Genomic DNA, 26274 nt, shown 5'->3' on the forward strand with positions numbered 1-26274 from the left:
ATCGCTACCGCAAGATCTAACAAGCATTTACAATGCAATGGTTTTGCCTTTGTTAAAGTTAGAGCTATTGGCATTGCTCTTGACATTATTTTTATTTATGTTTTTTTTAACATAAATAAATGGCATTGTCATTTACAATGCCACTAGCTTTATCTCTCGCAAATGACACACACAAACACACACAGAGCCCCCCCACACATACACCCACACAGAGCCCCCCCACACACACAGCCACACAGAGCCCCCCACACACACAGCCACACAGAGCCCCCCACACACACAGCCACACAAAGCCCCCCACACACACAGCCACACAAAGCTCCCCACACACACAGCCACACAGAACCCTTCACACACCCACACAGAGCCTTCCACAGACACCCACACAGCACAAGCAGGCAAAAGGGGCACACGGAGGCACAAGCAGGCAACAGGGGCACACGGAGGCACAAGCAGGCAACAGGGGCACGAAAACGGAGGCACAAGCAGGCAACAGGGGCACACGGAGGCACAAGCAGGCAACAGGGGCACACGGAGGCACAAGCAGGCGACAGGGGCACGAAAACTGAGGCACAAGCAGGCAACAGGGGCACACGGAGGCACAAGCAGGCAACAGGGGCACACGGAGGCACAAGCAGGCAACAGGGGCACAAGCAGGCAACAGGGGCACACGGAGGCACAAGCAGGCAACAGGGGCACGAAAACGGAGGCACAAGCAGGCAACAGGGGCACACGGAGGCACAAGCAGGCAACAGGGGCACACGGAGGCACAAGCAGGCAACAGAGCAAGGAATCTGGGACAAGCAAGCAGGAACAAGTGAAACAATGAGGGTCAGAGGGAATCAGCGAAAGAAAAGAGGGACAGGGGAGGCTCACAGGACTCAAGCAACGGACAGAGGAAGTCAGAAAAGCAGGCTGGGACAGGGCACAGAATTTGGGGCAAGCATGCAGGCACCAAAGATTTGTTAAAGAGTAGATACAGGATGAATCAGGCAAGAGCCAGGCAGCACAGCTTCCATCCAGGACACCGGTAGCATCTGATCTCCTGGACTGGAACCCGTGGGAAGAAAAGTAGGAACATTCTAAGCCTCGCTTTGCCACGCTCTAATACATTAAAGTAACAATACAACATTGACCAAGAATTCTTAACGAACAAAGTACAGACATGCCCTTGGCCATCATAAAAACACACTGCACCAAGTGCAGACCTCAGCAGGGTCATTGCACTCCTACAATAAATAAAATGAAAATCAATTATGAGGCATCAATGTGGTTTGGTAAATAGGCATGGTATGAGGGAATTAAAAAACTATTGTCAAAGAATTATGCCGAAAACAGGGTGAGAGTGGTCTATATTTATAGAAGCTCTGGGGTGGAACCCAATAGATGGAGAAACACTGAGATAACCCTGGATCCGCATAGCCAGTTTGTTATTATACAACCCTCAGTCGACAAATAAAGGAGTGCAATACTCACATGAGAAAATCCAATACGATCTAGATCAGATATGTTGTTGTTTTTCTATTTAGAAACAACAAGAAATTGCACATTCAGCAAAGCATTTTCGGAATGGGGAAATCATAGAAAAACCCATAAAAACGAAATTGAACAAGCACCATCCAGTAGAGATAATTTTCTCCATCTGGAACAAGGTAAGCGTGCTGCACAAGATGCCTTAATAAAAACAAAGTAGTAATGAAGTTGGTAGCATGGGCCATATGGCTCAGAGAGAGGTAAACAAGTAGAACAGGGTGAAGATGTTTTATGATGATAAGAATAAAAATGCAAGATCCCATAGAGGAAAGATGGAAATACTGTACAAATTGTGTCTTTCAGATATATAGTGAGAATAATGAAAATGTTTGTATAATATGGGAAGTGATCAGACATGAATTAAATTGCAATAGTGCACACTTAGAAAACATGATATTGTAGAAAAAAACGACAGACGAATTATATATGTGACAAAACTAAAGTGGATGGTAATTCTGTTTTTTTAACTGTCTAGAATCAGTCCTGAAGAAGGTGTTCAAAAAGAAAACCGAAACGCCGCGTCGACTCTTTGATTCTTTTTTATTCTTGACAAAATGTTTTATTTGTTCATTAATGTTTTAATATTGTAATTTGTATTATGAATTATGTAACGAGTGCATGAATAAAATTGTATATCCAGTTTTTTACCAAACACTTTTTGTGAATTCGTCTGTCTTTCCAATTGATGAATTATATGTGCATTAATTATTGGACTACAGTAGGGGTCCCGTCACTGATTTTTTTAATGTGTTTTCTTTAATGTGGTTGTTGTTATGTTAATATTATTGTGATGGCACATAATCCTCATACATAAATTTAGATACCCAATTTGAACCTTTACCTCTCCCGCCCTTTGGGGGCATGCTATGGTTCGGTATAGTTACCACTAATGATTTTTCATTTCGAGTGGATATATCTGTGATTTTCCACTGAGTTGGGACTTTGAGCTTTTTATAACTCTGAAACTAAACACCAACAAAGAAATCCTCCTGTCAGGCGAGTATTCCATCCAAAACACACAAACCACCCCTGGTCAGACAGCAGACTAAACCACCAGCCACGGCTATCAGTTTAGAGTCTAGCATACCAGAACAACTCAGAAATACCCCCAAAATACCACACTAGAAAATGTCTCTGCCATTGTCAGACAGTAGTAAAACTGCTATGCTGTCTACTCACTAGGTACCTTGTTGAGGTTTGTTATAGGCATATGTTACACAATTACAACTACTTCACTCTTTGCTTCCTGGCAAATCACTACACTTGTAAGCCATCCGGACCTAGTAAACGGAATCACACTTGTGCATGGAGTCGAGGGATCACACCTGGGTAGCACCTAACAATTACTAAATTGTTTATCAAACTGGGACCCCATCTGGACATAAATTCCCTGGTCGACAAAGTCATGATAACAAGAAGAGTCTGGGGTTCCCCCTCTTCTAAGCACTGGATAACACACCTGTCTGCGTGTGCATGCCAAACATACAGAAATTCCTAGAACAAATCCAACAACATTTTAAAGGGACAGCACAACACTAGCCAAAAAGGCATAGAATGGTGAACACATACAAAAGTGAAACTATACAGAAAGATACAATCTTGTCTAAATGGCTTTACACTGGATCAGTCTAACTGGCTCAACCTGCACCTCATGGGCGACACATACCCAACCCTGAGACACATTGCCGCAGGTATCAGCACAAATAAGAACCAGCCTGTTAGTCCATGATGGTCACATAGGCTTGCCACCTGCGGCACTGGGACTCCTCCTTTCTACTGCAGGTCTTACTCTATGCGAAGCCACAGTAATATCAAGCAATAGTTAAAAGGTATGGCCATGCAAGGTATTAATTATTTCTGTTACAAATGCATGCCACAAAAAAAGAAGATAGCGCTGCAGCCTAAAAGTGACAACCATATGCTTACAATAACAAATAAAAAAAAATAACCAGTGCATATACTTTTAATAGCTCAGTAAAGGTGTTTCCTAATAGGCAATTGTACTTGGAACAGATATGGAAACTTTTTTTGTTTCAATGCACGTTACAGGAAAATTTGATGTTTTCCTAAATGTGTCGGGAAATCATACGCCCATATTTGCTGACAAGGAGTGATTAAAAGAATAAAGTCACAAGAATAAACAGAACTTGGGACTGCCTGTCTTTCTTTTCTTAAAGTAAGGAGAAAGTGGAAATTTGGATTTATAAGATTTCCCACACCAGTGAAGCGCACCACTGCTGCTTGGGCCAAGGAGTACAGTGGGAAAAATAGAAAAAAACAGATTTAAAAGAGAGGTTCTAGCGCAGACTCAACCTGGAGTAAATACAGGACACATCCTTCATCTTTCTACCCCACACCTGGACTGAAAGCCATGAGAGGAAGGGTGCAATGGTCCGGAAAAGGCAATTAAAAGAGAGGTTCTAGCGCAGACTCAACCTGGAGTAAATACAGGACACATCCTTCATCTTTCTACCCCACACCTGGACTGAAAGCCATGAGAGGAAGGGTGCAATGGTCCGGAAAAGGCAATCTCAGAACAGGCGGAGCAGTCAAATCACTCCAGAGGCAGACTCACAACTATTAAGGAGAGCATAAAGGAGGAAGGGCCTGGCAAGCAGCCAGAGCCCAAAACGAGGGGGAAAGTCAAGAAATAACCCAAATACAAAAAGAACAGGGAAGTAAATTCATACAGAAATACACAATCCATTGCCTTCGATGGGACGAGGGGGAGGATTAGTTTGTAGGTGTTCCTGCAGCAACTGCAAGCAACTTTAAATGATATTTTGCAAAAACACAGTTCACCCCACTACAGGAGGCAGACACTTTTGGCTGGCATGCTACGTCAGGGAGGGCATAATAGGACCTGCACACCATCACAAGATATCACATCCAGCCGCGAGGCTCCAGTTCAAGAAGGATATTGCATTTCCCTTCAGAGCGCACCAGTGCTTATTCAGGGCATGCATATTCAAGTAATGCATTGAATGTATACTCTATACTATATCATAAAAATTGTATCAACCACGTGTCCCCAGAGTGATCGTTTAAGAATATCTCCAGGGATTACAAACCCAAGCGCTTGGAGTTCAGAAGGCTTATGACATCAATCGGTTCCATTCACCCAATGCAAGGCTCAACAGAGTCAATGCATACTCAATGGCCAGAAGTATTCCTGACACTTTAGTAGGCAATTATGGCAGAGCTGCACAATCCATGCCCTGTCAACCAGTCCTTCTTACATGCAAGCCCAGTTTCTAAATTAGGAGCTGCATGTAAGGAAAGCAAAATTACTATCATTTTGCAATGAGCCAACCAGTATTTTTCGAATATAAAGATATAAAAATGTTTGGGAGTCAAAAAACGGCCACACACTGACGGGAGAGCGGGAGGGGGGCGGGAACGGCCACGGGAGAGCGGGAGGGGGGCGGGAACGGCCACACACTGACGGGAGAGCGGGAGGGGGGCGGGAACGGCCACGGGAGAGCGGGAACGGCCACACACTGACGGGAGAGCGGGAGGGGGGCGGGAACGGCCACGGGAGAGCGGGAACGGCCACACACTGACGGGAGAGCGGGAGGGGGGCGGGAACGGCCACGGGAGAGCGGGAACGGCCACACACTGACGGGAGAGCGGGAGGGGGGCGGGAACGGCCACGGGAGAGCGGGCGGGAACGGCCAAACACTGACGGGAGAGCGGGAGGGGGGCGGGAACGGCCACACACTGACGGGGGGCGGGAAACGAACCAACAGCGGGAGGGGGGACAGGAAAGGGAAGACTCACCTGGACTTCCTCGGCCGGCCTAAACAAACCTCGACGAGCCCGAAAAAACGCCCCGCCCACCGAGTGAACACGTCTACATAGCGTGAGCAGAAAGGGAAAAATTCTCGGGAACGCCCCCGAATCTGGTCCGGCCTTTGACGGACAGATCCGGCTCCCAATGGCTAGCCTCCATTTATGGAGCTAGCCAATGGGAGGAGGGGGCGGATACCCGACCCCACATAGAGAGATATCGAGATATCATTAGATTTTGCTAGCGCATGCGTACTTCGTACGCATTGCGTAGGCAAAACCTAAAAAGCACCAGGTTGTTACACCCGAAACTCAAGGGGTCCCAGACATGAACATTCTACATAGACACCCGATCTTGAGTGAAGCCGGGTCGGAATTATCACCGGCTTTGCGACCTTCAACTATACCTTTCATATCCGAAAGCCCTGAGGAGTCGCGGAAATTACATTCCGTCTACGACGAAACACGTGTCGGCTGGTGTGCGAAGAACCATTCAACGAAGAGTTCTTCACTCAAAAGGAACTGTGTTTTTTTCTTGGCAACTGTGTTATGAATATGCTGTGACTATACAATATACAAACCCATGTTTGATTCCCATTGTAGTATGCATAGGGCATGTTCTGTGAGTGGGGTAAAGGATGTGGCACTACGGTTGGAGTTGCCGAATTTGGAATTGGGGAACCAGGTTCAGCCATCATGACCAGACCACTCCCCTGAGGGAGCACATTCCCGTGCTAGACCTCAGAAGCCCTGGTGTCTTAGCACTAGCAGGTGGACCCTAGCGGTGGCAAGTGTGGGTTAACCTTGAAGGTCTGTCCACCACAATCCATGCTAAAGTTCATCTCCAGTCTTGCGGGGAGGCCTATGAAACCGCACACCCTAAAGTGACAGTAACTCTGTTACTGAGGTCACAGGACCCTTGAGCAGGGCAGCTATAGGGCTGTGCGATCTGTGTGACCCGTGCGTTTCTAAAAGCACTTGCTTCCTCCTTCCTGGCCTCTAGCAATTTTCAGCAACAAAAATGTCACGATAACTCCAGTGATCAATGTTCTTCCTAGAGAGAGATGGAACTTTGTCAAGTTGGAAGTTTTAACTGGGGAAAGGTAGTGCAGAGGGTTAATGTGCCTGCTTTAAAGAACATGTACCATGCAGATCACAAAGTACACTTAATGAAATTAGGTCAGTGGATTACTGCTTTTGTCATCCTTTTGTTACTTGCAGTTTATAAATCAATATCCTAACATAGAACAATGAGCAATTAACTGTCATTTAAGAGCTGCATGCAAACTGCAAGGTGTAAAATGAGAGTGTTATGGTTTTTCCCCAGTCTGATTATGCCAATGTTGCAAAAAGGGTTCATTTGGATAGAAATAAATTCTGGTTATTAAAGAGAACCCCTAACAACGATTTTACGTTCTAAATTCAAAGTTTGTGTTTCTCCAGACCAATCAGTATTAAACTATACTGCCTACTGGTGTGGTTGTCATGTGACTCCTACACCTTGTAGTCCTTTGTCTTATGTAACATTTCCTATACAGTGATTTGCACACCTATGACTTTTTTGTCTCTGTCTAATGTGTGTGATGTAAAGTGCTCTGACACCCTGCACTGGTATCAGTGGTGCTGTAAATCAAGGGTGGTAGTGAGGGAATCGGTGGCAGAGCGAGTCAATGGAGGGCACCAACAAACATTGTTGCACAGGGATCCACCTGCACTAAAGCCAGCCTTGTCCTTGAGGCCAGTCCGCCTCACTGATCAGTACCGCCATTTGCCTTGTTTAAGCAGTCGTATCTGCAACTCACCAGGGGTCGGCAATGCAGGATTTGCACGCACACCAAACTAGGTGCCAGAAGCATGACCATTCAGTTTAGCGAGTTTCCAATTGCGCAGAATTGCGACTAGCAATTTGCAACTCGCTTAACTGAATGTACAACAGTGTCTCAGACACTAATTGCGATGCCCAATGGGGTCGCAAATTGCATGCATCATCAATATTCATGAGGCAAGCACAATTTCGCGGCTCAATTGACCCCTTTTGCAACTGCAAAAACATTTGTGTTTGGGCCTAAGTTCACAAACTTCACGGTCTCTCAGCTTTATGCGCAAACACATTAAACATGTGCTGCCTGCTTTGGGGCCCTGGAATTATGCAGCAACAGAGGACAAAATATGCCACACTGTTGACTAAATTATGAAGCAAAGAAAGGCTGCAGCATAATGTGGTATATTTTCTGATAATTTATTATTTTTACATGTTTACACATGCGAACAGTCTGCAAAGATGTTGCCTTATTACCAGTGTAACATACAAATGCAGCAGTGAGAAAGGCATCAGTCAACCTTTGCAAAGAGCTGTCCTCTTCGCAGAAACCCAAGTCATATTTTTTGTAACTTTTGATCCATTTGAGCTACAATTTATTAGTTAAAATCGTCATATTATGCAGCAGATGACGCATATGTGGTAAATATATCTGAGTCTTAATTATATAGGAAACATTTGCAAACTAGGATATTTTGCCATTTATGTTTGAACTGCTTCTGTGGAAAATGGGAGAAGTGCTGATGACAGAAACAGCATGGCTCGGAGACAGATGGCTTGTGCTTCCACTTTTAAGTGTATTTGGGACATTCTGTGATTGGAAACGTATTTCACTTTGTGGATGTATTTTGATGTCAATAACTCATATTAAACCTTGAATAAACGTGTATCCACTGGCTGAATTAAAAAACGTAATACGCTGTAACTAGGTAGTCAAATGCCAAACAAATACTAAATATTAGAATGATTTGTTCTTTCTGGCCACACCTCTGACTCTGTCCACTGATCCAATCCTCAGGTTAGTCCCACCTTCTGATTCTCAGCCCACAGTTCCTCCCTCCCACCCCATCCTTCGACCACTGTACTGGACATATGTGCAGAAGCAATCTGGTCCCGTCTTCAACATTTGTGAAGGCTACGATGACCAGGCGTCCCCGTTTTTTGCCAGCTGTCCCAGCAAATTTCAGGAAATTAAGCTTATATCTCGGTTTTTAGAGCTGGTTGGCTGAAAACGGTGGGAAGTATCTTTTTATGTTTTGCAAAGCAGGGATAGTTAACAGCTGTTATAAGAAAGCAATTGCATTAACAGGTATGCTATTGCCTAAAAATTGCATTTTTGACGATCTTACTGCCTCTTCTGTAATTCTCTGCTGAGGAGCACTGTGATTCTGTGTACTGGGTTGAAGTATATTTGTAGTCCAGTGGAGAGGTGTGGTGCAGTGGCCAGGGCAGCTGACTCCAGAGCACAGGGATCACGGTTTGATCCCCCACTCTGGCGGCAGCTCAGCTCAGCACCATGTGACTGGGCAATAGCTCACTTAATTTCCACAACGGTCTCCAATGCCTTGAGACATGTAAGGGTGAGTAGTTTGCGCTTTACAAATATGGATTTACAGAGTACTTCTTCTATTTTTGGGAAATGTCCCGGTTTTGGCTTTAAAATTCTGACCATTCTAGTAAAGGCCCAAGGCAATAAATTATTAATTTTGAACAAAGGTACTGTCTGGTAACCGATGATCGTTCTGTGCATATTACTCTGAATCTGCACTATCTCCCTCCCACTCTATTATCCTTCACTGGACGTGAATTCGACCCTCGCACCCCAACACTCTCCTCGGTCCCCCACTTCCTCCTGTCCTCCTTTGCCTAGGCCACTCTCTCCCTTAACCATTGAGCCACCCTTCACTCCGTGCTCAGCACACCTCTCGCTGGAAACTAAACTTGATTCCCTTATCTCGTCTATTTCCCAGCTTGAAGCGTCCATTTCACTCCTATGTGCTAAGATATCCCCCTCCCCGAACAACCTCCCAAGGAGTTCCTTGCTCCTACGCCCCAATAGAGCCAACCACCATCTGTCCCCCACAGACATTACCAACCTATTAGCTACTTACAAGATGATCAATGTCAATTCCCCTACACTCGCCTCTCCTAACAACTCTACTCAATTCGCCATTCAGACCATCTCTTCTGTCAGAACTTACCAGCCTCCCCCTCAAGGGGCACCTTCATTCAAGAATCTAATCCCTATCCCCCTCCTCAGTCCAGACTCTCACATCACCAAAACAGTTGCGTCAGAGCTACACTGTATGCTCCATAACTGCAGATCTGCAACCAAACACAAACTGGAAATCTCCGACACCATCACTCACCACGATCTCGACATGCTCTTTCTAACTGAGACCTGGTTTAATGACTCCTCTCACACTTCATTTGATCTTTTGTTACCTACTGACTACTCTATTCTCAGAAACGACAGACCAGTCAAGATCGGAGGAGGTGTCGCGATCATCTTCAGAAACACCCTCCAAATCAAAGCCTTGCCACCACCCTCTTTCGCACCTTTGAATGCCTCGCCCTAGAACTCCAAGTTCATCATGGCACACCCTTCAGGTTCCATACCATCTACCACCCGCCTGGTAATTGCTCTTCCTTCATTGAGGAATTCATTGACTTCATTAGTGACCAATATTCACAGAGCGACAAGCGGGTCTTCCTAGGCGATTTCAATCTCCACTGGGGCTCTGTGGAAGACTTGGCTGCCAACAAGCTTGCAACCTTTCTCTCAGCTAACGATCTTGCACAACACTGCTCGGAAATTACACATGCCAAGGGCTCAATTCTGGACCTTGGTGATTTCCAAATCAGACCAGATTACCACTGCTTCACCCATCCGTGTTGACTGGTCTGACCATTTCCTCATTCCCTTCTGTTTTCACCTCTCTCACATTTTAACTCTTGGCCAACCCAAAAGAGCCTCTACGTGGTTCTGCAACACAAAAAACATTGATCTTGAGACTCTATGTGATTCTGCTATGCAGTCTCTTCCTAGTCTAGACCCCAATACGGATGTCAACGATCTCACTCCCCTTTGCCTCTCAATCCTTGCAGTTGAAATCGACAAGGTTGCTCCACTCCAAAGCAAAAGGAAAAGACCCACCCCATCAGCTCCTTGGTTCAACAAAGCTCTCTATGACGAAAGGAAAAACCTTAGAATCTTGGAGAAGCACTGGAGACAATCTCCATCCACCCCCAACCTCTCTCTTTTACGTTCAGCAAGATCCATATACCACAAGCACATCTTCCAGGAAAAAACATCACATTTCAGATCCCTCCTCGATTCAGCTAAAAACAGACCCAAAAAACTTTTCGACCTCATCAAAAACCCTAATTGTTCTCCCCAAACCATCAAGCCTGAGGATGCTTCTAAGAAAGCAAATGAGTTCGCTATATTCTTCGATCAAAAGGTAAAATCTCTGGTGGAACAGGTCAACCACCCCACCCCCATCGAGGAGCGAAAATCCGTAGTCACTTGGCAGAACTTTGCCGCCATCTCAGAGGTTGATCTCCTCAAATGCATCCGCGAAACCAAACCCTCCAACCATTCCTCCGACCCCATTCCCAGGATTTCTATACTAACACTCTCTCCTACTGGACCAGGCTAGTCAATCTCTTCCTCAGTCAAGGACCCCTCCCAATTGTCCTCAAAACAGGACAGGTTACCCCCCTTCTAAAAAAAACCTCTGCAGATGCAAATGACCTCAATAACGTCCGCCCCATCACCAATCTCCCTTTTCTTTCAAAGATCACAGAAAAATGTGTTGCAAAAAAACTCTCCCAACACATTATGGACAATAATCTCCTCGACATGTTCCAGTCGGGCTTTATTTAGAACTGCAGCACAGAAACAACCCTGCTGCAAGTGAGCGATGATGCGCTGCATATTCTAGACTCGGGGGAATCGTGCCTTCTGATTCTTCTTGACCTCTTTGCAGCTTTTGACACTGTTAATCGCAACACCCTCCTTAACATTCTTCAACAGAGAATGGACGTGGAAGGCACAGTACTCAAATGGTTTGCCTCTTTCCTCTCGGACAGATCCCAAATGATCAAGATTGCAAACAGTCTCTCGTCTCTACTGGTGGTTGGTCAAGGCGTCCCTCAAGGTTCTATCCTTGCTCCCACTCTGTTCCATCTCTATCTGGAACCATTAGGGAACCTTTTAAGCAAATCTGGAATCCTCTACCATCTCTATGCGGATTACACCCAAGTCTACCTCAAGGTGTCTTCCTCTCATGATCTCTCACTACTCAGCTCTACTCTCAATACTATTCACAACTGGATGTTAGTTCACCAACTCATTCTCAATCCCTCCAAAACAGAATTCCTCCTCTTATCTAGCTCTCTCTCTCCGCCTCCTGTTCAATCCTGGATGGATCAATCGAATCTACTCAACAGTAAACCCATCATTGTGGACTGCGCTAAATCCTTAGGTGTCATTCGACAAAAGACTTAACCTAATCTCACACATCAACTCCATGGCCAAGAGCGCACGTTATCAACTGCGCCTTTTATGGGGGATTAGTCGGTTCTTCCCGGAGAAGGACCTAAAAACCTTGGTCCAATCGCTAGTTCTCTCTAGACTGGATTATTGTAATTCTCTTCTGACTGGCCTTCGAAAATCTCACCTCTCCCCCCTCAAATCCGTCCTCCATTCAGCAGCTCGCTTCATTACAGGGTCCAAACGTAGTGACCACATCACTCCTATCCTGTCTTCTCTCCGATGGCTTCCCATCGAGGCTATAGCTATCTACAAAACAGCGTGCATCACTCACAAAGCTTTGCACTCTTCCTCCCCTCGCTATCTGGTGAATAAACTCAAACTGTCTGGAGGCTCAAGACCTTCTCGGAATGCGAAAAGTTCCTTCCTGAACCCCCCTCCTTCAAAAGAGAAAAATTGTTGGCACAATCGTTCTCAGGTAATGCGGTGAGAATCTGGAACTCGCTTCCTCCTTCGCTCCGTGCCATCACCTCCATCCAGATCTTCAAAGCGGACCTCAAATCTCTTTTATACCAAAGACACTTTCAGAACTAATTCCCTCCTTCCAGACCCCACCAGGAAGTTCTTTAGTCATTGTAAATTTGTCACAAATATTTTTATTTTTGTTTGTACATCCTGTGCTTCTGCGTTTGATATTGTGTTCCTTTTGCCTGCGTTGTTTTGATTCTATGGCCTGCTATTGTTCGCCAGGAAGTTCTTTAGTCATTGTATAATTTGTCATATTTATTCTTATTTTTGCTTGTACAATCTGTTCATGCTGTGCTTGAGATTGTGTGCCTTTTGCCTGCGTCGCTCCGATTCTATGGCCTGCTATTTTTGTTTGTTTTATTCCTGCAACAGTTCTCTCATGTAACGTAACTGGTTCTATTGTACAGTGCTCCGACACCTTCGGGTAAAGTCAGCGCTTTATAAAAATGCATTAAATAAAATAACATAAAATTAAAATAAAAAATTGACTAAAGCTTGATTGTCAAAAGCCGGATTATGAGAGTCCTCAGCCTCCTTTGCAACAATAAGTAATGGCGCTAGGAGTGCTTTATCAGAGTAAAGCGTCCAGACAATGCTTGAACTCGAACCCGTCCTGGCACTACTCCTCCACCTAAATTGAAGTGCCCCCGCACACACGCAGAGGCCGTCTCAGTGTTTCTGACACAACCCTCCTCCCACACACCCCATCCCCCACTCGGTGAGTACCAACTCTGTTGCACAATAATAGCCAGCACACCACAAACAGCAGATACGTTAGAAGTGGGCGGGGAGCATCCTCCGCCTATACGGTGATTATTAACCCCTTTATTGCTGTGGCCAGTCTAGACCACAACATCCGCCATCCGACCTCATTGGTTGAAGAGATTACCAGCCCTTCTTTCTTCTTTTCAGAGTTTTATATATGGCGAACTAGACCCGAGACATCAGGTATCAGAGCGCTTTACATGAGCACCCAGTTTCGTTATAGATGGACAAATTCATTTTAGTTCGGCAGGGGGAAACGTGCTTTGCCCAGAATCACAGGATGTTGAGCGTCGTTGCCGAGACTCAAACCCGCTTCCCCCGTATCGAGGTCGATCGCTCTGGCTGTAAAAATACATCCTCTCCCCTTCGCCGATCTACCTCTATCAGTTGACTAGGGCTGCCAACTAAAGACAAACAGCTAGCAGGTTATAGGACTATCACTCATTCTCACTACCCGGTTGGGATGGGGGTCAGACCTGCTCGAAATTGCCACTGCCACACGAACAACGCACACTTTCAGCGACTACCCCGTGTTTACTTCACGCACCTCAGAAGACATGGGCTGACTCCATAGCCAATTAGCACTTCGCATTTTCTGCAGCGCATTGGGATTGGCTCACAAGCAGAAATGTCCCAATCCTAAGTCACTTTACACATTACAAATCCCTACCGCCCGAGACAACTCACATAATATGTCCAGCCACTAGATTGGCTGTTGTATGCCCCGGAAGTACTGAATACATCGACAAATGTGATCTTTTAAAAGCTCAATAACGGACACTGTGCGTATGCTGAAATCACGGACAGGTTAAATAAATAGCGTACAGGTGGCAGAGCGACTTAACCAACAAAAAGAGACGCGGGTGTTAAAATTGAGCCCAGAACACCAACGGTGAGCTATTGGGGTTGAAACTGGGCAAGCGACGTAGACTCGAGAGAACCTCAGCCAGACCCCCATAGACTACAATTTCGGCCGCTCGGTTAGAACTGGTCCAGTAACACCAGATCTGAACCCAATACTCAGTCCGGGCGAATGGAATTGTGCCAGCATATGTAAACTACACATATGAAGCAGTGCTCGAGATTACATTTTGCTCACAACTCTGACACCTGTAGGCAGATTCATGTCGTCTCTTACCCATGGTGTGCACGCGTTGATCATCGAATATGAAAAAGAGAAGACTGAGTGATGTGATCCGTTCCGTTCTGAGAGATGTAGCCCTCGTGTGCAGAGAAGCATTGTAGGAACCAGACATGGAGTTGGTGTTCCTGCTCATACAGGGCATAGGGCTGGCTGTGGACATTCTGACCTTTGTGTTGGACGTGAACTTCTGGTTGGTTTCCACCTTACTCAGAGTCATCTTTTGGTCCATCTCGTTTGTATTGAACGTACCCAATGTTTTGGTAACTGGCTTGTTGCAGTGCTGGAGTACTGCCACCTGCTACGCTTTGTATGTGACGGAGATGTTCTACTGCTCCATCGTCGGTTCTATTCATATTGTGGCCAACATGGTTCGGAGCTTTGTCGCCAGTCTAGAAAGTCTCAAAGTGATTGGGCATCTTTCCTCTCACCTTGTCCTCCGAAGTAAAGAAGTTGTGCACAAGGGCGTCATGAATCTCATTCTATCTGGACAATCTGTCCTCAGACATACGTGTGACGTGTGCACCATCATTATGAGCCTTGTTGCATATTTTATAAACAGCCTTGTCAATATGTGCCTGATCGGAACTCAAAATCTGTTCTCCATTACGTTGGCTTTGTGGGACGCCGTCATGGGCCCTTTCCTGAGATTCACGGAACTTCTTGCAGCATTTCTGTCGCACATTTCAAGCAGTGCCATTGCAATGGCCATCCTTTTTTGGACCCCATGCCAGCTGGCATTTGAATTCCTAATATCCACAATCAAAATCTTCATAAATATATTTTTGTTGAATCTTTATGGTCTAATACTGCTGCTTTTGATTATCACAGTAAGTGTCCTTGTGGTGAATCCAGCTTTATCCCGGCGCATCATAGATTTAGTATCCAGGTACTTCACTGCCTTGCCATCTCTGCAGCGGGTCTGGAGGAATGTTCAGCGCCTGCATCAAATGGTTCTCTTAAGCTTTCAAGTGATAATCCGCTCAGATATCTGGCACAGGATAGCAGCAACAGCTCTCAGAATGGGCAACTGGAATGCTGCAGCTAATGCAGGCCATCAAGCTGCACGTGGTACAGTCAACCCAGAAAGGCAAACTGGTCCGCCTGTCAATCTGGGAATTTCTGCTGCTAACCAGGTGGTCCCAGCAGTCCAAAACAGATACCAGATCCCGGTTGCAGTGAATCCAGGCCAGCAGGTGGGTCCAAGAGGCAGGGACAATCTGCAATCATCTTCCGTTAGAGATGCAGCTGCTCCCGTCTGTCAAAATATCCAGGAACCTGGAGAGAGACCTGGAACATCCCAAGAAAATTCTCCAACAAATTGCCCCAGTGTCAAAGAGAACCTGGACCCTGCACATAACCCATGGAAGCTATTGAAAGAACAAGAGGAACGGAAGATGTGTGTCATCTGTCAGGACCACACTAAGACAGTTCTGCTGCTTCCATGCCGACATCTCTGTCTGTGCTGTGACTGCACCAAAATCCTATTGCAGCAACCAATCTACCAGCGCAACTGCCCTTTGTGCCGGCAAATGATTCTACAAACATTAAACGTGTATCTATAGAGCCTTCTCTTTAGAACTTATTGTGGATTATTGCACACCGGCCTCAAAGGCCACCATATGAGCCAGGGAGTACATGTGAGCTGGGGCTTTTGACATAGGCTTGTACTAGTCACTGCACCTAACAATGATGTAAAGACAGCGGTGGAGGAATGTTAAGTTTCTGGAAGGCATTTTCTACTTATGCCATCCAATGCAGGGAAAATTATTCTTCGCGCCATAACATGTATGTTGTGAACTGTGATGCAGAAACTGCTTTGCTTTAATTATGCATTTTACATTCCCAGAGTTGGATACTCGCTCCAGCAAGGAATTCAGCAACACCGTTTTTTTATTTAAATGACTCTTGTGCCCTGATCAGCTTTTCCAAATATTGTTAATGATTTTACGTGTGTTCTCGGAAGTGTTTGATGTTCTATTACACTGAGTAGCCATACAAGAACGGAGAGTGAGTCTCAAGTTGATAGTAGCTGCACCAAATTTTTGCCAACGAATGCTTCCATTCTTTTTCTTCTCTTTCCAATATTTTTTTATTTTTTTAATCAAGGATTTTTTTTTCGTTGTAGTAGTTGGAATGTTACCCCTTACACCATTTCCCCTTAGTTCTACCCTACTCTCTCAGGTTTATTACGTGCACTGTCCACGTTCCCCAGCCGAAGAGCTGTATGGAAGGATTGGTGAGCCGAAAGTAGCAGTCTTCATGAAGTTCCACTTGTGAACAGAGGGGTGCCTACTCAGCATCGTGCTCTTGAAGGCAGCCCTTTTCCTTTTAAACATCGTGTTGCCACACCTTAGTGCTCACTCCCAACAGTGGGGACTTTCCCAATTAAAGTAGGCATTATGCTTGTGAAAATGAGCAAAATGTTTTATCGTAGTTCATTTTGTGGCTCAATGTATAACACGTCAATTTGTTTAATGTTTTTTGATTTTGACAGTGGGTAACAGTGTTGACAATGTTTTGTAAAAGAATTATAGATTGGATAAAGCACGACACATGCGCTCAGTGTTTAACACGTCTTGAATTTTCACTGCAGGTTAGCACGAGGACACTAGCATTTTAACATGTTTTCTATGCAATCCCAGCACATTCCATTACTGTGCGTATTTGTTACAGAAGACTTTCGGGGAAGTTATGTGAGGGTGGCCTTTGTGTTCATGTTGAGAGAGATGTTGGTATGATTTGGGTTTCAAAGACATGCACTTTAAAAGAAAGTTGTTTTTCAATTGTGCTCATTGTTCCCCGTGCCACTTTAATGATAGTCAGAATCTTCCTGGCAGGCTTGCTAAACTAAACCAATTTGAGCTGCAGATTGCAGCTTCTTCTGCTATGGGCCACGACCATGGCTTGGGTTCTGGTTACAAGTGGTCGCCATGCTCAAGATTGCCTATTTCTTTGTGGTAGTAGCATGCGCAGCAGTGCCAAAAATTGGTCTGTAAGAACCGCAGTAATTTCAAGTATTTTCAGGATGTCTTAATGAGATAATGTGTCATATAACAGGTATGAATGGGAATCGTTTTCATAAGCCGCATCAGCCATAGTGAACCAACGATTGACACCTCCTAGTTTAAGGATAGTTATTTATGTTGTAAGGGGCAGAGTGGAATGTAGGCACATGGTTGTGGCTCTCTTTCTGACAAGGGTGACTCTAGGACAATGAGTATGCAGAGAGAGGGGGATCCTAGGATACCAAATCTCAAAGTGCTAATGTGAGAACAACTCTGAGCCCAATTGCTAATAAAACAGCTGCTTTCTTCAAGGAAATAGTAGTTGCAAAATGTAATGCGCAACAGTTGCCTCCACTTCATAAACCATTCTGCCATAAATTACGACATTTTTCATTAACCTCTCGACCCTTACGACTAAATGCCGATGTTCACTATAATAGTTTACCTCTAGCTTATTTAGGGTAGAGGAATAGTCTTCACTTTTTTTGGGTGATTAGCTAATCCAAATGAAGTCAGTTTTTAAAGTGCAACATGGAATTGCTGCCCCATGATGTGTGTATCCCTTCCTTTAGTTGGTTGCTCTCATTCAGGCTTAATTTGAGTTTTCTTTATATGTACATGTCAGTCAATTTGTTATCGATATGTTCTTGTAGCAACATTAGTGCTTTCCAAGTTATCTGTATATGTAAGGATGGATTTGGCCCTGGGACTTTTTCTAAAAACAGCCAGCCCCTTGCACATTTTGCTACGAAGTGTGAGTTGCACAGTTTGCCAATGTCCAGCTTTGTCTCTTCTTGCCTAGCATGCTTAAGATTAAGATGCATTTGACTGTTCTCTGGCACAACACAGATGACTTGTAGGACATCACTGATTGGGTCAGCTTACTGGTGGATCCCTATTTCCTGTCTTGGCCATTTATTTCACATATTAGTTCTGGAACCTAAATGGTTTGCAAAAGAAAAGATTAAATAATAGTGTCCCCTGCACTTGTTGCTGCTTAATTAACTCCAAGGATCAACGTGTTTACACCTTACACTGTGTTCCTTCCTACAAAGCAGAGCTAAAAGGACATTCATGTGCAAATGGAAGCAGAATTGATGACTTTGTCCTGTTCCCGATTACACTGTGGGAGATAGGTGACTATACTCGATTTCACTGTGTTTGGTGAAGATCTGTTTTTAATTACAGTTGCCAAAGCCAGGGAACTAGCCCTTGTTACACCATAAGAGTTGTGAAATCTGTCTCGGATTACACTGCGAGGTTAGGGAATCTAGTGCTTGTTACTTTGGGGAAGGTGATGGTTATGTCCCTAGTTATGCTCTGCATGGGGAAGGAGCTGTCCCTGATTACACTGTAGGGAAGGTCTATTTTTGATTATGTGGTGAAAGGTCTGTTTAAAATGTGGATGAAGAGAGCTATGTTCTTGGATACACTGCCGAGGGAACTGTCTCTCTTGGAGGTGAGGACCCTGTCACTGATTAGTCTGTGATGGCGATTATTAAACTGTGGGAGGTCAGTGGGTGTGTCCTGTTTACACTATTAGAGTTTGTTCCATATTACTCGGTGTGTGGTGAAAGTAAGTGTTCTTGAGCGCACTGAGATAGAAGAGCAGTCCTTACTCTATGGGTGGTGAGGAGTCAGTAACTGATTACAGTGGGATGTGATATTCAGATTTTTTCTAATGGGTGGCGAGTCTGTACCTGAGTACGTAGCATTTGGGGACCTCTTGCTGGTTGCACTTGGAGTTAAGGGATCTGTTCATTGTTACACTGTGGAAGGTTAGGAGGTTTTCCCTGATTACACTGAAGGTGTTGCACTTTGGGAAATGAGGTGGCTCATCCCAGATTGCACTGTGTGAACAGCGGAATCTTCCCCAATTACAGAAGAGGGGAGGGAGTCAGTCCCCAGATGCATTGACATGTTGAGGGTTGTGCACCTCTTTACACTGGGAAGTGATTGACCTGTCCATGATTAATGTGGAAGGCTAGACACCGATTCCTGGTTACACTGTGGAGGTTGAGCAGTCTCTGCATATTTAGTTTGAGAATGAGGGACCTATCTCTGGTTACGTTTTGCGAGGTGAATAGCTATCCCCTATTGCTCTATAAGGATGGAGTGCCTGTCCCTTCCTACACGTAAGATGTGTGTGGTGTGTCTGTCTACTCTTTGGGAAGTGAGGACTCTGTCCTTTGTGACAAGGTGAAGTGGTTGACTCTGATTACACTGAGGTAAAATATTCCTCTCTGATCCCTATGAAGGAGTTGAAGTGTCTGTCACTAATTACACAGGAAGGGTGATGGGCATGACTTTGAATGCACTGTGGAAGGGGAGGTTAGTCCCTAGATGCACTTGGTAGGTGAGGGACTGGTCCCTGATCAGACTGTGGAAGGTGAAGGATCTGTTCATAGTGACACAAGGGGAGGAGTCTATCCTTGATTACCCCACGAGGTGGGGGGGGGGTAGGGGTAGGGGTCTGTCCTTTGGTATGAGGGGAATGATTATTTGTAAGGTGGTGTGTGGGATCTGACACTGGTCGCACTGTGGGAGGTGAAGGCAGCTGACAATGATTGTGCTCTGCAAGGTGAAGAGTCTGTCCCTGATTACTTTCCGGATGACTAAGACTTTGTCCCTGGTTACAATGTAAGAGTGAGAGTCATGTTGATCCTTGCACTGTTAAAGTCGAGGGATCTGCCTTCAAGAATGTATTCAGAGGTGAGACGTCCATCCCTGATTACACTGTAAAGCTAGAGGGAACTTCCTCTGGTGATACTAGGATGAGACTGATCCATTTATAGTTTCAGTAGAAAGTGAGGCTTCTCTCCCTAGTTACACTACATTGAACAGTCTCTACTTGGCTATAGTTAGAGACGAGGCATCTGCCTTGAATTAATCTGGGAAGTAGAGGATCTCTTTGATTACATTTGAAGATGAGGAGTCTTTGCCTGATTACACTGTGAGAGGTAGGGATGCTGTCCCAGATTATGCAGTGAAGTGAAGGTTTGTCCATGCTTACACTGTAGGAGATGTTTGGGTCTGTGCTTCTTTACTACGTGCAAGGCGAAGATCTGTCCCTGATCACATTGAGAGAGATGGGTGGGTCACTCTTGTTATACTGTTGGTGATGAAGGGTCTGTGCCTTCCTGCTTACGATAGATAATATATTATGGTGTGCTGATGTGGGTTCTGTCCCTTGTTACACTGTTGAAAGTGAAGTTCTGTCTTTGAATACACTGCTGGAGGTGGGATACCTGTCCTCTGTTTCACTGTTTGAGGTGAGTGGTTTGAAACTGTTAATACTTGGAGACTAGGGGTGCTACACTGATTGTACTCTGGAGGCTCAGGGGGAGTCTGTGTTATTTCACTCAGTTTGGGGGCTTTCCCCTGTTGCATTGAGAGAAGAGATATCTCTGTAGAGACTTGGTAGAATTTGAAAACCAACATTGTCTGCAATTATAGTGTACTGGACTAGTAGCATTTTGAGGCAATGGTCAGCAGTCGGTCACTGATGTCAACGTGGAATGTAATGGTTATGTCTCTGTTTAAACTCTACAGGCTGAAGTCTATGCTCCCAATAACCCAGGTGATCTCGGTTGGAGGAGAGACTAGTCCTCACCACATTGTGGGTGTGTTGGGTTAGTTTACCATTCTATGTCAGAAGCTTTGCTGTATGCTTCTGATTAAAATGTGAGAGGTAAGTCTTAACACTAAATATAGTGGGGAGTATATCCCTGATTACATTGGGCGATCAGGAGTCCATCATACTTTAAACTGTGGGTTGAGGATTCTCTCTTTCTGATTGCATAGTAAATGGAAAGGGATTGGTGTGATTTCACTGTCGGAGGAGAGCAGTTTCCCCCAGTTAGTAGCGTAGTCTTGACTATTTACTTTTTTAGATGGTGAAGGATCTGTCCCTTTCAGATTACACTTAGGTGGTGAGGAATTGGTATATAATTTCTTTGAGGGTTCTAGGAACATAAGAGGTGACGAAGTGGGTCCATTGAAGGTAATGATTGTATGCATTCTTTTGGTGGTTTATGGGTACTGGGAGGTAAGGAATTCATCCAAGACGTCTATATGCAAGTTTAGTGCTTTGTTTCATGTGTCTTCTGCCCCTGCATGTAGTTATTATAACACAAGTGTGGATGTTATTTATGTACTAGCTGATCATTTGCAGTGAGAAATGCAGTCTTTGGAATCAAGTGACCTGATTCTAATCCTACATTTTTAGCTTATGGACATTGTGGTATTCTGGACTTTATCGTTGGGTGCTTTATTTGTTGTTGCAGCCAAAAGGTGTAATGCTTAGTAGCAAAACACAGGTGTAATATATCCACTCAGCTTCTGAAACAAGAATGCTTTCCCTCATGCAAAGCCTATTCATTGCCCCATGAGTCTGCTGGCACCTCAATCAGCAGAGCCAAACTACATGAGGCGTTTCGTAAGCACAGGAGTGCACTATGAGAATGGATTTCTAGAGTACAACTTGAGGATTTTCATGCTGGGCACTGGATGCTGAGATCTGGATAGAGTAATCACTTTGTGTGTTTTTCTGAGACCAAAATTGACTTACAAGCCTCCCTATATCTCCCCAAAAATAAATAAACGAGAAGCCAGTAAATTTGGAATCCCTGGGGCAGTGAGTGTACTTGCACTATGTCTGGCAGGGATGGAGATTTCCTTCACAGAAGACTGCATAGCCATTCATGCATGTTTGGCATGTTTTTCCAAAAGTTAGCTGAGTGGATTGATACTTGCTATTGATAGAAGGAAATCCAGCTCTGTAGCTTGCCATTGGGCTGAGATGTGCTATGGTCTCCGAGGCGGCCCCTTTAGCTGGCCTCCAACCTCCTGTTTTAACCTTTTATCTCCGAGTTATATAATAATGTCCTCATTCAGGTCCCATACCCAATTGAGATGGGAATTTGGATTGCTGAGGCTGAATTGTAATCGCAATGAGGCTGTATGGCATCAGTCTATAGGCCTGCCTGGACTATGTAAAACGGTATTCTACAAGCTGAGCGAGGCAACACAATAAGAAAGTCGGTCGTCAGTATAAGTATGAGATTTTTACAACAGATGCTCCTGAAAGTCATGTCCATAGAAATGTCATACTAGAACCTTCGAAGTATACAGATGCACAGTCAATATGTTTCACTCTTAAAAACAAAAAAAAAGAGCTTCCCCAGGACTGTAGATTGAAAAAGATACAATTAGAATTTATTTAAAACATTAAATCTTATATTTGCATAAACAAAATATTCAGACAATTCAGTAAACGAAATTCATAAACGTGTGTGTGTGTGTGCCCCCATTATAGGATTACCCTTCATCCAGAAATAACCATCCGGCACTCCAAGGTAGATTTTTTGACACTCGGTCAATTTATTCTCTACAAAGTTCTAAACATCTACGCGTTTCGGCAGACTCATGCTGCCTTGTTCATGATGTCAGAGCGCCATTTTAATGTGTATATATATATATATCCACAAAAGCAGGTAGCCCCCAAATGGGATGAGGCCTCAGACACATATTAGCTCATAACGTTTCAGCATTTATTTGCGGCTTGAAGGCAGCTGACACAGAACAGTCATCGATAAAGTTCACCGCCAGACGCGTTTTTCAGTACTTCTTTTATCCCTTCCTCAGTGGCGTGTCTTTGTGAAATGGATGCAAAGTTTGCTGCACACCTGTTTAATTTGAACAACCCGCCCCAGTGGGCGAGGCCCTCTCACGGCCTTCTGGTCGTTGTAGTGTGTAGTCTTCAAATCCCCAGTGGGCATGCTGTCCATCACAAAAAATAAATGACCTTTTATTTACCCCTGTGGGCTGGTGTCCCGTCCTGCCAGCAGCCTGCCCCGCTTTCCAGACGCAAATGTAAGCATATGGAACAAAACTTGCATGTCTCCCGTAGCTGCCAGCACTCTATCTATCTATCTATCTATATCCATAGACCCGGGTAATGGAACAACGTATGCTATTCACAATACAATATAATATTTTGTGACATTCAAATCATCAATTTTTATTCGCAATGTAATCCATAGAGGGGGGAAATGAAGATCACTTATTCTTTCTGACCCTGAACATTAATTGATTAGTGAATCATATTACTCTTCTCACACCGCTCTCACTTCCTAGAGTTAGCCTAGTCTTAGGAGTAAATTTGGTCAACAACTCCATCATTGTTAAGCCATAAGGACCAAGCCTTTAGTCACTCATAGCTTCCTAGTGCATCTTCTGAGTAAGAATCATGTTTTCAAATGGCGCCAACGTCAAAGAATTGGAGTTAGTTATAACATGATTGAGCATGCCATGTTCTTTTTATAACTTTTTTTTACTGCGTAGGGTATGTTTTTATTGACTTCTGTAACTGTTAATGTTTTTAAATTAATTGTATCATTTTAAGGCAACAGCCCCTGGAGTATCTTTTTTTCAGTTTTTAAGAGTGAAAGACGTTGGCCGTGCATCTGTAAATTTCCATGATTCTAGCCTGAAATAAATAATTAATTTCTATTGCCATGTGATTCTGCAGAATATTTTGTAGACTCCTACTGATATTGTTGAATAGCTGTTATTGTGTTGCACCTCTCAACTTTTATATTGCTTCATATTTGGGCTGTGGGCATCCAGACAAGGGAGGTGGAGAATACCTGTGCCGAACTAAGGGAAGAACTTGGATTGTATAGTTGGGTCTCCGCCCCGCTGTTTATGTCCTAGCAGTATGGCTGCAAATTGTGCTGCAGCAGTGGAAAAAAGCTAGCGTTCCTGTTTTAGACTGTCCAGTTTGTTAGATGATTGCCATGTTTTCTGACCCGCGAACCAAGTCTATAAAATGCCCCGGTAAGTACTGTTGATATTGGTTTATCTGTTACTGATGCACTAACAAAAACACCCTTCCTTGTAATTTTACATCCTTGTTGATGTGTCTCATATATTTGCCACTGTGCAAAAACTGTTGGGCTTAACGTTTGTCATTTAACGAAGAGCAACATCTTGTTAAAAATACTTTTATCTTCTGACTTTGGAAATTTAGTCATTCTTCTGCACAACATGGAAGTGGTATTTTTGGTCCAGACTGCATCTGTCAACTGCAACCATGTGCAGACCGCCAACGTTCTGTGATTTGTATAAAAAAATAACAAAAAAAAACGAAATTGGGATCATGGTACAAAAGCCCACACAAAGTCGTAATAAAATCCTTTCCTTAACCCTCCTTTTATTAACCATGCGCTGTTGAGCTGGGCCAATAAAAGGAGGATTGGCAAGAGAGGTGTTTTAGTACTCTCTCCCTGCTTTATGGTGTGTTGAATAGGCAGCTCTTGTCTCCATAGCCAAGAACAAACGAAAAGACGGCAGGATAACAAAACTAAACAGGTATGTTAATGTCCCGGCGTACATTGACAGTCTTTGGCCCCAACAGCAACCCCCTTCCCACTTATCTTTTCCTAACCCATTCCCGGACAGGCTTCCTAGAGAAAAAACACCCTCCTCAGCCTCCAGCTTTTCCCCCTTCCACTAGTCTTCCTTCCCAATGGCACCTATCAGGCGCAATTAGTAGCTTGAAATACATTGTGCTGGATGGGAGCTGTTAATTTAGCCCCCTTAAACCACCTTAGTGAAAGGAGTAGTGCACTAATGTAACAGCTCCCCTCCAGCACCATGTATTTTATGCTTGGAGGCGGGACGGCAGGGTGGTGACAAAGCACAGCTTTAAAATTTAAATGTACACACTCTCTGGCACCAAACAATTCTCTTCCTAGCTCCGTCATGTTGTGCAGTGGTGGTTTGCTGTCCCCACATCTTGTCTCTAGTGTTTTTTGACAGTCATATTTAATGCCTGCTGCAAAAATACTGCAAATATAGCTTTTCTGGGCCGCAATTGTTTTTATTTTGAGGCCGCAAAATTTGGCAAAACAGACTGCAGTGTGGGGGGGTATTGTCGGCATGTTGACTGTTTCCTTTCCACCCATCATTTGTGAGAGGTGGTTAGGATTTCCTGGTGTCTGTGTCTTCACACTAAGCGCAGTGCAATATAGCTTTTCAAGCTTCCACATTTGTGCATTTGAAGGGATCAGGCTCACTTTCGTACCTCAATCTTGAGTGATCACCATATAAACACCATGCTTACCCCTTCAGTATCATCATGCTCTGTAGTTTTTGTTCACTGATTTAGATCTTCAATGAAAACTAGATTTATTCCTAGCTTCCTGCATCCTGTGACTATTCGTTGTCTGCTGGCCGCTGCATTCCTATACAGAAAGCAAATGTTTGAATTTCAGTCTTTGCCCTTTTGCACGACAACAAGTTGCCTTGATCTGAAATAAATTTTCTCCTTAAATGATGCTCGTCAATTAATTTGTCTTTCTCTTGGAGAAAATTGTCGTCTGACATACTATATGGGGAAAGATTAAGCTGTGTTCTGCCCTGACTTTTGGCGAGCCACCAGTGGCCTGGGTGACTCACGCTCTTGCGCGGGGGCTGGCAGCGCAGCGGCGACAAGAACACACCGACACAGTGTCCTAGTCGGAAGTGACGTGCTCGAGCGCGCGCACTTTTTATTGCACGCCGCAGGCCACGCCTGGCCTGCGGATGTAGGGGTGCGTGTGCGTGGATAGACTAGACCGCTCATAGGCATTACATCCCTCCCCAACTTGCAATTGTTTTTTTTCTCTCAAACAGATAATGAGAAAACAGATTCAGTCTTACGACATGTTAGACGAAAATGCCTGGGTACTTGCGTGTCCCTTGGTGACAGACTCAGGGTCTCAGCAGGCAGGCATAGTCTTTCAGCTTCTGGCTCGGTGGGGGGTTGGGCCTCAGATTGTATCTTCGGGCGTTGCCCCTACCACCTTCACTAGTCTGACAAGTGTCTCTGGTTGCAGCCGCCGGTGTTTGGGGCGCTGCCGCGGAGTCATGTTCTTCCGCTTGACATTCTGGGACATTGACATTTTCTTCGCTAGTCGTCGCCATCCCGTTGGGTTGGACCTCCTCCCCTGCAGCCTCCGACCGCTGTCTGGACTCCTGCGGGAGCGCCTTGAACCACGAGGTGTTTCGCGACACTTCCTCTTCTCCTCTTTTGGCCGTGACCATGGTGCCTTTTGTGGATGTGACTGTCCACGGGCCCGGTTCATAGCGGGTTTGGAACTTCCCTCTGGGACGTCTATTCCGGATAATCACTCGGGTCCCCGGGCTG

At 44.7% G+C, this 26274-nt stretch overlaps 1 protein-coding gene and 1 long non-coding RNA gene across 2 annotated transcripts; both read left to right on the top strand.

Annotated features, from left to right (window-relative positions):
* Positions 1-812: 812 nt before the first annotated feature.
* On the top strand, positions 813-2185 carry LOC144826220 (uncharacterized). Its single transcript, XR_013609715.1, has 2 exons — positions 813-1652; positions 2009-2185. It is a non-coding gene; the product is annotated as an uncharacterized LOC144826220 (long non-coding RNA).
* An 11486-nt stretch (positions 2186-13671) lies between these two features.
* Positions 13672-17478, top strand: RNF26 (ring finger protein 26). Its single transcript, XM_078684821.1, has one exon. The coding sequence runs from the start codon at positions 14187-14189 to the stop codon at positions 15636-15638; it is 1452 nt and encodes a 483-aa protein (XP_078540947.1). The 5' UTR covers positions 13672-14186; the 3' UTR covers positions 15639-17478.
* Positions 17479-26274: the final 8796 nt, after the last annotated feature.

This window comes from Lissotriton helveticus, chromosome 3_2 (assembly GCF_964261635.1).
Source record: "Lissotriton helveticus chromosome 3_2, aLisHel1.1, whole genome shotgun sequence".
NCBI lineage: Eukaryota > Metazoa > Chordata > Amphibia > Caudata > Salamandridae > Lissotriton > Lissotriton helveticus.

Excerpts from the sequence above, each read along its gene's own strand:
- RNF26 (XM_078684821.1), top strand. The coding sequence starts at position 14,187 with ATGGAGTTGGTGTTCCTGCTCATACAGGGCATAGGGCTGGCTGTGGAC.